The 12,230-nt window shown below is 30.9% G+C and overlaps 1 protein-coding gene across 2 annotated transcripts in view; it reads right to left on the bottom strand.

Annotated features, from left to right (window-relative positions):
• LOC140438372 (uncharacterized) overlaps positions 1-9,631 on the bottom strand; it is a 76,948-nt gene extending 67,317 nt beyond the window's left edge. For both annotated transcript variants that reach the window (XM_072528050.1, XM_072528049.1), the window contains exon 1: positions 9,533-9,631. In XM_072528050.1, the coding sequence (XP_072384151.1) occupies positions 9,533-9,563 (31 nt within the window). In that variant the 5' untranslated portion in view covers positions 9,564-9,631. The remainder of the gene's footprint in view (positions 1-9,532) is intronic.
• Positions 9,632-12,230: the final 2,599 nt, after the last annotated feature.

Below are 12,230 nucleotides of genomic sequence, written 5' to 3'. Positions count from 1 at the left end.
CAATATATAAAGCCATATGTCATGTTACAAAATGTCCTGAAACTAATTTCTTAATAATTACTGACTCATTAAGTTCTCTAGAAATCATCTCAAAAATCTATTCTTCCCATCCTGTGGCCAAACTCATTAGACAAGAATTGCATAATCTAAACCACAGAAACATTGCTTTCCTGTGGGTGCCATCTCATGTTGGAATCACGGGAAACGATTTGGCGGATAAATATGCACGAGAAGCCTTAGAGGAAACAACTATTGAATTCTATCCAAAAACTCCAGCAACAGATCTCAAATCATATTTCCACAGCAAAATAGTCAACATATGGAATAGCAGATGGTGTAAAAAACAGGCAAAACTACTTGAGATAAAACCAATATTTCAACCATGGTCTGATAGTTCCACCAATCGTTTTTCTCAGGTTATCATCACACGACTGCGGCTTGGTTATAGTCGCCTCACACATGGACATCTGATGACAAGGGATCCACAACCGGAGTGTTATGCTTGCGAGACCCCGCTAACAATAAAACACCTTCTAGTGGAGTGCCCGTTACACAGTGCGGAAAGGTGTAAATTCGGAATCCCGGAGAATTTGAGAGAACTATTCTTAAAGTGCGGTGCCAAAGTGATTATCCAATATCTAAAAGCAATAAACTATTTATACAAAATTTAATTGTTACACTGTTCAATTATTGTTATTACTTTTTCTTTTTTTCGCTAATAGCCTTACAGGCTGATGCGAGTTTGTAAATAAAAAAAAAAAAAAATTCTTTACTTCCGACATGATAATGTGTTTTTCTTTGTTTGTTTTGTAACAATTTATAATTTGCTTATTGTGAGTTTAAAGGGGAGAATTAATAATTACTGGGCTTGGAGATAAAGTAAGCATATAAATTGAAACGTTTGCGAATGGCTACTCGTGTTTTGGTTGGAGAGCTAAGTCATGGATAACGATTCCTTGATTTGGGAAGGATTGGGAGGACTTACTACAAAAACAAATCAAACAAAATACTTACAGAGATATCCTGGGCAAAACTATACAAGAAGATTCATATTCTCTCCAAAAAAATTTTAAAGGTGAATATCTTTTTAAAAGAAATAATTTGAAACTCCTGGTTTAAAAAGAAACATTACTTATGTATTGTTATTTCTCATAAACAGTTATTACAAATAAAAATATCCAAATTCATTAACACACTTTACATTGAGTTTAACCTTGTACAAAACAGAATTTAAGAAAACCGACTTTAAAATTTTGGTTATGTACCAAATGATAGAAAAGGATATACTGACTGTCATATGTCGAAATGAAATATCAAACTTTTCTGAATTATTAAATAATTGTCAAGGTTAACTTTACTTAAAAAAAAAACTAAAATATGACAATTAGCTGGTACATAAAACTTATATTTATTTTTAACCTTTCTAATTTGTCACGAAAGCAAATCTTATTTACAAAAATGTAACAAAACTACTTTTTGCACTGGCTAATTATTTTCTTTTATATTATCAAAATAGTTTGTTAACTTTCAACCATCGAAGACACAAAAAGGTAGCTTGACAAATCTTGGAGTTCAAACATCGAACTGGACTTCAGGTTATTCTGGATAATATGTAATCTTCAAAACAAGGCTGCTTAATTTTCACTTAAAACAATGTAGGCCACTTAGCCCTCAGAAACGCTGTTATCAATTCCGTGACACGAAATAGAGCAATAAACCGGTGATTATCTCATTTTACAAAGACTGCCACATAGTATTTAAACTTACTCACCATTTTTTTAACCAAAACTCATTCGAATTAAACCAAAATTTGCCGATTTTTGAAACTATAACCAAAAATTACATTTTCTCGTTTAGACCCAATTAGTTCTCCTTAACTGCTACACTAACGATTTCCGACAACAAAATTCTTCATGACTTCTACAATAAAATCGACTGCTTTCGCAGCCGGTTCATCAAGTAGTGGCGTCATCCTCCTAAAATTATTCTCTTGTCAGCATACATTTTTCCACCAATCCAAGTGGAAAGATTCCTGTTTTTTTCCGACGTTAATATCTAGGCATAATCCAGATCAATCGAAAGAGCAATTATAATTATTATAAACACAAAAGAAAATGTTTACATTACCAATCTTAGAGTCGCAAAAAGATTAATAATACTTTTCAGTGTTTTATGATATATGGGGTGAAACGAAAATGCTACAATTTTAAGATTTTTATCATTTATCTAGTTTCGATATTGACCCTGTATAGTTTGTTCCTAAAACATTCGTTGTAATATATGTTAGCTTTTATAGCGCTATTATTAGCCATATACTACTTTTTTCACTTTTGTTCTTTAATTTTTTGTTTTATTAAAACAAAAAATTCAAATGTCCAATTTGACCCCGCCATACTTTAAACGTTTTCTTTTTTTTGTCATACCGTTTAGGGTTAAGCTAGGAGCACTGTCTTTGCTGTAGTTAAAGTTTACACTTAATCCTACCTTTAATTAAGAGCTGTAGAAAATCGCATGTGTTTCTTCTGATTTTAGGTTCAAGATATTTACTTTTCCACTTTTTATGATTTCAATGAATTCAAATTTGCACAATTTTCAAGTTAAAAGCGTAGGCGCAAAATTTCGGGCTAATGCTTTTTAAATGCATTAATTTTTTCCGAATCCTGAGAAAACTAACAAATATTTTTAAAGAATTTAAACGCAGAATGAAAGATTGCATTATTACCGAGGGCTGAAAGTTCCTTAGAATAAACAGAAAGTTTTTTTGAATGAGATATTTGAAATTAAAAATCACACTAAATTTTCTCTTCTTTTTCACCCCTGTAACTTATTAAAATAAATATTATAGAAGTTTTCAGGAACTTTTGGCCGTTAATAATAATGTATTATTTCAATACGCGTTTAAATTTTTCAAAAATACTTATTAGTTTTCTCAGAATTCAAAAAAAATAATGCATTTAAAAAGCATTGGCCCGAAATTTTGGGCTTACGCACTTAATGGTGTGAGAAGTTTAAGGTATTCGTAACATTCGTCTACATACTCAGGTTAAAAATGCTTTAAGTCTTGTCAAACTGACAACTTTAAGTGTCCAATGTAACAGGGTGTAATAGCACTTCACAAAAATGTATCGTGTTTGCAGATCGAGTGACCTATCGCATAAATGTCTTCACGTTTTTAGAAAGTTTGCCATGGCCATTTCAAATTTCAGAATCGGATTTCTAAGTCAAAATTCAGATCTTCGCGGATCCAGTGACACACTAGAGCTAACTTAGTGTAATAATTTTGTACTGATTTACATGTAATATGTAAGTGAATTTTTGGCGCATTGTTTAAGAGTGTTGAAGTTGATGATAATCTTTATAAATAAACTAAATAGAATAATAAGAAATATTAGAACGAATATATAAATAATAGACTCATGAGGGATTTTAAGGGGTTATTTGACCCATCCATAAGTCACATATAAAGAAATACTACAATATGTTATAACAGGTAAGGTAAACTTACCCCTTAAGGGGGGGGGGCATTTTGGTCAAAGATATTTGTATGGCATTTTTAACTTAGGTAGGTAATACAAAAATAATGACTTGCGATCTAACGTCGTACAAAGATAATATAGATAGATACTGTACCAGTAGCAGGAACAATTTTACTTTTAGATTACTTTTTTTGCAGCGTCATACATATCGGTTGGTACAGTGGTAAGAAATCTAGGGCACAACCTGTGATTTTAACCCCCATTTGTTGAGGTCATTGAAAAATGTACGTCGTCAATTCTAAATTATTACTTAATGCGTAAACTAATTTTTGGCAATTGCGCCGTCTAAAAGTTTTGGTTCTTGCAAATGTTTATAAACAGTTTTCTGTATTTGGGAATAGAATCGTTGTTTTTTAGGTAAGATAATTATTTCTTAAACTGTAATCACTTTTTTGATAAAATATAACTAAAAACTATCAAACTAATTAATAGCCAGTTATAATAAATGCTACAAATTAAAAAATAAAAAAAAAAACAAAAAACAAAAATTTGAAAATTGGACATTTTCAGAGTACCTACACATAAAGTATCCAGTGGTGAATGTTATGTTATACTTTTAAATACTGTGGCTGTTATTAGTTATCTAAAATTAGACAAATGGGAAAAAACATGGATGGATTTTGCAGATCTGGTATACCGTCTATTCAAATTTTACTACAACTCATGGAAGAAAAAAGAAAATCAAAGAATAACAAAACAATGGACAAAAATATTCAGAGACAAAAAAGAATCGAAATACGAAAGGCCAAACAAAATTAGTTAATAAAAGGGTAAAACAACGGACGACGCGGTGGTATTCGCTAACAGTTATGAATCCCTCCAGGAATGAATGAATAGAATCACATAAGTAAGTCAGAGATATGGACTTTTACTGAACAATAAGAAAACAAAATGTATGAAGACCTCTAAGAAGGAACAGCCAATTGAATGAATCAGTGTGAATGATCAACCAAAATAAAAAGTAAAAACATACACCTACCTTGGTACGAACGTCAATCAAAATTGGAACCATTCTCTAGAAATACAATCTACGATAAAGAAAACAAGATCTGCATTTTAAAAAATGTCTAAGTTATCCAAATGCCATGATTTATCAGTACCCATAAAAATCAGGTTACTACGATGTTGTATTTTTCCTATACTGTTGTACAAAGTTGAGTCGTGGACTTTCACAGACACTATCTGTAAAAAAATTGAGGCTTTCGAAATGTTGCTTTATCGTAGCATCCTGAAGATATCTTTTACCGACCACGTTACTAAACAGGACCTTTTATTAAGAATGTAAAAAGAAAAAGAGTTAGTTAGGAGTTAATCATAATAAAAACAGCCAAATTTTAATCGCATCATGAGGAACACCGAAATATATGGGTTGGTGCAATTAATTCTTCAAGAAAAAATAGAAGGAAAACGAGGACCAGGAAGGCAAAGAATTTCCTGGCTGAAAAATCTACGTACGTGGTTCAACACAACAACCACAAATCTTTTCAGAGCCATAGTTTGCAAAATACAGATTGCCATGATGGTCGCCAACATCCGAAACGGATAGGCACTACTAGCAACAGATTGAAATCTTACATTTTTAGGGCTTAGCGTGCATTACTTAGATGACGCAATTTTATTCATTTTACGTATTGGGAAAGTCAATATAAGCTTAAGTTCAATTTTGTGGTATCGCCAACCTTGTCTTGCGGAAGTCATATTAGAAAAAGAAATGCAAAGGGTTTTTGCGCTATATCTTGTAAACTAACAAACACACAGAAAATTATATTCAATATTATTTAGAGCAAATTTAATTGTCTACAACTTATAACTTTTTTTGTGGTAATTTAACAAAAAAATGACATCAGAAAAATATTAAAAAGGGATTTATAAAAAATAGTTTTTACTAAAAAGTTGTTTAATTGCATTAATTTCTCTGGATTTTACAGTACTCCGAAATTGACCATGTTTTTGAATACTCACCATCTTGGAATAAGAGGTTTAAAGGAGTTTCGATCTGTATCTCGTAAACTAGCAATCGTACAGAGACTTTTATTTAACAATATTTGTAGCAAATTAAATTTTCTACAACTTTATTTTTATTACTTTTTATAGTGTATTTTTATGTATGAGAGAGTAATAAAACAATAAATTATGTATGCAAATCCCTAAACTGTTGATACGGGTGACTCAATGAAAAACAGATATTTGTCAACAAGTTTACAGAAGTTTATAGGAAAACAATTTTAAATTGACTATGACCACCAGGTATAAAGGTTGGAGCAGAATAAAATACAATAGTTGTGAGTGTTACTAATCCCTAAATAAGGTTGCCAGTGTCGGATGATGGAGGTTAACAGGTACTAATGAATTTGCAAGAAATGTAAGATGTTTATTTTATTGGTTATATATAACCAATAAAAGTTTAATAAGTACCTACCTATTTGCAAAATAAAGTTTAATTCTTTAGATAAAATAAAACGTTTTATTTTATCTGAAATGAGTGCATTCCACGAAGTAAGGGTTTCAACAATCAAACATTTAATTCTTTAATTCCAGAAATCTACGACAGTAATTGACTAGATAATTACGTTCTAAACTTATTCCACAGAAAATGTGATAGTGGATTTTTCCATTTTGTAGGAAGGTCCAAGTGGCGTATTCAAAATTCTTAACAGTTCACTAAAAGTAGGTACTTCAGTTGCAAGGTGCAGTTTATTGTGTATACTAGTGTTATGGAAAATTTGGAAGTGCCGTGTAAACGCCGAAAAATTGGTCTTGGAAAAATTGGTCCCTAAACAGTTAATGAAAAAACATTAATATTTAATTGTTTTAAATCATTTACAGACAAACGTTTATGTAAAAGTGTTGATGAGACCGTTGAGTTAGTAAGCAGTACACTTGGTGTTGGGAAATCTACGATTTACAAAAAGAAGTTATTAAAGAAGAGAAATGTGGTAGTTTTCAAATGCCACGTAATGCTCCAGGGAAACCAAAATTTCAAATAGAATATCATTTTAAAGAAGGACTTCGACGGAAAGTGCATGAATTCTTCTTTAGACAAGAATTTCCAACATTGGATAAAGTTCTTGTCTCAGTTCGAGATGATAAGGATTACCCAGAAATGAGTCGAAGTACGTTATGGAAACTTTTAAAAGAAATAGGCTTCCGCTGGAAAAAGAATCCCAGAAAGTCTATTTTATTAGAAAGAAGCGATATTGTCATATGGAGAACACATTTTCTAAGAACCATAAAGGAAATGAGAAACCAAAAAAGAAAAATATTTTATCTTGATGAAACATGGATCAACGAGGGTCATGCACCAAATAAATTTTGGCAGGATGAAACTGTTACAAGTCAAAGGCACGCTTTTGTAAATAACTTATCTACTGGTTTAAACCCACCATCAGGAAAGGGACGCAGGCTGATAATAGTACACATTGGCAGTTCAGACGGTTTTGTTGAAGGTGGTTTATTAACTTTTGAACCAACTCGTACCGGTGACTACCATGAAGACATGAACGCTGATGTCTTTCAAGAATGGTTCGAACAAATGATAGATCCTCTTCCTAGGAACTGTGTAATAGTAATGGATAATGCAAGTTATCACTCCAGACTTATAGAAGGACTGCCCACAACCAAGTGGTTAAAAAAAGACTTGCAGAATTGGCTGAGTTCAAAAAATATTACGTACCATCCCGGATCTATAAGAAAGGAACTTTATTCGTTGTGTGCCCTTCATAAAGAAAAATTTAAAAAATACGAAATTGATGAAATTGCCAAAAATCGTGGAATGACAGTACTTAGATCCCCACCATATCATTGTGAATTAAACCCGATTGAACTGGTATGGGCACAGATAAAGAGTGAAGTTTCAAGAAAAAATACCACTTTTAAAATTCATGATGTTAAACAGTTGTTTTTGGAGGCCGTAAATAATGTAAAACCTGAAAACTGGGAAAAGGCAGTAAATCACACTATTAAAAAAGAGGAAAAATGTGGAAGCTGGACAATATTACTGATAAAATGATCGAGCCAGTTATTATAAATCTTGGTTCTGAAAGTTCATCTTCTGAATCTGATTTGGATTTGTAACAAGTAGCTGTAAGTTTTATATTAATATTTTTATTCATCTATTTAACATACCTTAGACGGTTTTAAAAACTCTTTTTCTCTTTTGTAATTTTTAAAAATTAAAAAAATGTGAATTTTTTAAAACCCTTTTTAATGTAGGCCAGTCAGTTTTAATATAGTGTGTGATAAAAGAGAGGTCACTTTTGTTTACATACACATAACACTTTATAACACTGAAATAATTGATTTATTTTTTACAATTATTCAAAGTAATTTTTCAATTAATCTTGAGCACGCCCATGGAGTGGTCGGAGGTACCAGTTAAAATTATGCTAATTACTCTCTCTTTCATAAAAATAAACTATAGTGTAAAATAGAAAATAAAAATATCTAAAAGTTTTCTTTTTTTTAAACACTTTAGGATAAAATGACATCAGAGCAATATTAAAGGAGGTTTTTTACAGACAAATTTTTATAATTTCACTAATTTTTCTGGGTTTTGTCAAGTTGAATGGGTTCTTGAGACTAGGGAGAACCCTCTTGAGGGTTCTCTACCCCTAAGAAGACAAAAAAAACGAATAATTAGACTTAGTTTTCTATTATCTATTTTTTTATTCATATTATTTTAAATCAATTTATCATTTTCTGAACATTATTCCTATGTCAATATTAATTTATTATCGACCCTTTTCGCCACCACAAAACGTATGAATATTAATTATCTTAAGATAAATTTTTTGGTAATGAAAAGGACAAAACAAATTTAATAGACCTTAAAACTGCTCTTAAATTTAGGCACTTGGCAACCTGAAAAATATTAATTTTCATATGAGTTTTCCAGCTTCGAAAGTACATACTTTTTTGAGATTTTAAATTGTTTATAACTTGAAAACTGTCAACTTAAGAGAAAAATCACTAAAACATTTTTTTGTTTAAAATGACTCACGAAACCTAAAAAATGTTTTGGAGCAAAAACAGGTTATATTGAAATTTGTTTAAAAAACTTGTTTATACAATAATTAGATTCTTTATTCTGATTTATTTGAAGTGACATTTTTGAAAGGAATCATTTTTCCTACGGGAGCGTCCTCCTAAGGTCCTTTAGAATCTTTTGTTTGTACGGCATTTTTTTTTGTTGATAATTGATGTACATATTATTAAAAAATTAAAATGTTTGATCGAATTATCCCACTTTTTAGAGGAAAATTAATTCTGGTCTCATAATCACATGTACATTCAAAAATATACAGCATGTCCAAAAATGTTTAACGTTATTTTATGCAACTAAATTTAAATCAGAAAGTTTCATAATGGCTCAAATCACTTTATTTCTACTACTTTACATACAATACAGGGGTGCGCCCTAGATTTCTCACTTTGTACAAGTCGATATGTACTGTACTTAAAAAATTTATCTAAATAAAGACCCGAAACTATGTGTATGAATGCCATATTGTATCAAATTGCTGAAAATAGGGTCAAAATTTTCGGAAATTCAAAGATTGTCACTGCTACTGGTACCAATGTTTTTGTACGGCATTAGGTCGCAGGTCGTTATTTTTGTATCACCTATCTAAATTATAAATACCGTACAAATATGTTTGACCATAATGCTTCCCTTTTGAGTGGTCTATTTGCCTTACGTGTGTAGTAACCTGTACCCATAAAAAATAAAGGCATAGTTTCTAAAGTTGTCAATAAATATTTTAGTATTGATTACAATAGTGATCCATGCTGGGTCAAACAAGCCGTTATTCTATTATTTATAAAAAATAAGGGGAAAAAGGTTGCATGGGCTTCTGGTCTATGAGACATATTTGTGAGGTAAGAAATATTTGTTGTTATAAAGTGCAATATCGATTTGTAACGGGTAAGAAACTTACAAGTGTTGCAATAAAAGAAATAAACATAGTATACTAACAAAGCAAATTATATGCTCTTACCTTGATGTTTACTTCTATACAAATTTTCCATGATTAAAATAATAGAAAAAAACTTTTCGTATAACTAACAAAATGTGATGAATATTTCCTTGGACTGACACACTGAAAATATATAAATCCATTATCATACTAATATATGTGCTAAGGTACAAAATTGTATATAATGATCTAAATATTGGATTATAATGAGACAGAAAATGATAATATAATTTTTGAATATTCATAAAAATTGATTTTGTGTAAAAAAAACAACCACGAATCTTTCTAGAGCAGCAGTATACAGGCATATTAAAAGTATCTCTGAATATATAATGAAGATAAAAAAATACCAAAGAAAAAATAGTTTTGTAAAAAAAAAGAAAATAGAGAAAAGAGATTCTCAATTGGACAATATTTTTTAATCTGTTATGGTTATACCTGTATGAAAGAGAAAACGAAGTGATGTCGTTATTGAGTATGCTAACAATCTCGCGCTATGCCTACAATATTTTATTTGTGCCAAACACTATTTATAAAAAAATAGTATAGAACACGCACTTGTCATTTTAAGTCTTAAAATACTAAATAAACACTGTAATAATATTTTTGTTAAATAATATATTTCGACAAGTAACTATAAACGATTAACATAATTAAATAGAATAAAAGAATAGGTTAATATTTTTATAGTAAACAAATAATGATGCCTAAACTCTTAATCAGCTCACTTTTATTTCTGTTTCTATTATATTTAAGCTACCTTTATAATTACATACAATTATGGGCTTCAACGAAAATATAAAGAAGTCAAAGGCCATCAACGATTTTTTCAAATGATTGATTCAGTTGTTGAGATAATGTTTTATATTCTTCTTATAATATCAAACATTAAAAAATTCAATCAATTTCGTTGTTATTACGTGGTAAAAAATTCTTCTAATAAAGTTATTTTATATGACACGTACATATTAACAATTAGGACATATAGTATACATTTTAAAGTAGATGACTTAGAGTAGATGAGTTTCTAAGGTCGACTTTATTGGAAGACAGTTCATTCAATTGCATAAAATCAACTTTAATTTATAGGCCAGTAAATGAACGTAAAATACGGCGATGCTCTGTAATTTTCCGTGTCACCACCGAATTGCATGAAAATTTGGATTTATATTCTACTTACCCTGAATTTTATGAACCCCTTCTAATCCGACAGGTATGGGACCAAAGGGGTGTCGGATTACCAAAAGTGTCCAGATTAAAATCAGTTTTATTTGTTAATTCCTGATAGAAAACTGAGCTTTATTTTATAAAATGTCACCTGAAATAGGAGCTTGTCTGATTCGTTGTCGCTTAAACCAGATGTGCAGAGCTTCTTCAACGTCAGAAAATTCACTCAGTTTAAAAGTTTTTCTGTCCTTCGAACCATTCTCTACAGACTTCATAAATTTTTTTATTTATTTTGTCTTTGTTTTTTATAACGTTTTACACTGTAGCATATCTGTATGCACTGTAGCGTTTCTATCAAGGAATCTAGATATCGCAGTCGGAGTATCACCACACTCGCAACTATTAATAATATCCCATCTATATGTTTGAGTCAGCGTTTTGTTCTTTCGTTTTGAATTTTTGCTCGCCATTGAACTGAACTTTCTAAATGATTTAAATAAAAGTGTGGTACTACTTATTACTGTATCTAAAAACCCTATCGAACCGAACTGCTCACGGAAAACACACGAAATAAAGCATCCGGTAAAAATGAGATTCATGTCGTGACAGCTTTCAGTATAGCAGACACAGTGGCGACTTTGACAGGAGGTGCTTAGGACTACCGAGCCTGTCGGATTGCAAAAACTAGGAGTATACTCAGGAGTACTATAATTGTTAATTAACCCTAGAACCACAAGGTGGAATTTGTGGAACGTTAGCAATAAGGTGGCATCATATAAGACCGATAAACTCGCTCTTCATATTTCAATCCCTGCTATTTATAACTTTAGTTGTTACTGTAAAAATTGTGTTTAATAGGTATTAATTAACATTTGATACTAAAATTAAGATTTATTAACACTAAAGTTATAACAAATATTAAAAAATTTCAAAATGTGCCGTATTCCTAACTTAAACTATAAAACTAAATAAAACATTGCGTCACTAAACGTTTTTATCAAAAAGTGTGTTAAAACTGGTAAAATAAAAAAGATTATAGAATTTTTACAAAAAAATGTCATTTACAATCTACACAAATGCTAAGGCGATGTTCGGTGCATACACTTTTATGGCAATGTTCACATTTATTTCGAGCCTTTCTGTTCTTTTTTCGAGGACAGAAGTCATATCAGTCTAATAAATCATTTATCTTTAAGCAGTTTCTTGTTCTTCTTCACAATTCAGAAATTTACGAATATTATTCCTAATTTATCTTGGAAGGCGTGTATTGGTCATTCTTTGTTTCAAATACCTTACTTTTTCGTGTCTGGATCCGACTACAGTTTTTCTGCCCAATATCGGGCTACGTCTACACCCTTTGTATTTGCGAGCCATAAATCATCAAGGGTGCACTGTGATGAGCAAAGTCTGCATACTCTCAGGTGCTCCACGTTCTGTATTTCACCACATTCACAAAGTGCGTCGCTGTCTGTCTTGATGCCCCATTTAATGAGGTTTTGTTTCAAATTTTGTTTCAAATAATCTTCTACAAGGGAATATGATAAATCTTTCA

The sequence above is a fragment of the Diabrotica undecimpunctata genome, chromosome 4 (assembly GCF_040954645.1).
Source record: "Diabrotica undecimpunctata isolate CICGRU chromosome 4, icDiaUnde3, whole genome shotgun sequence".
NCBI lineage: Eukaryota > Metazoa > Arthropoda > Insecta > Coleoptera > Chrysomelidae > Diabrotica > Diabrotica undecimpunctata.
This window is presented reverse-complemented; position numbering and strand designations above follow the sequence as displayed.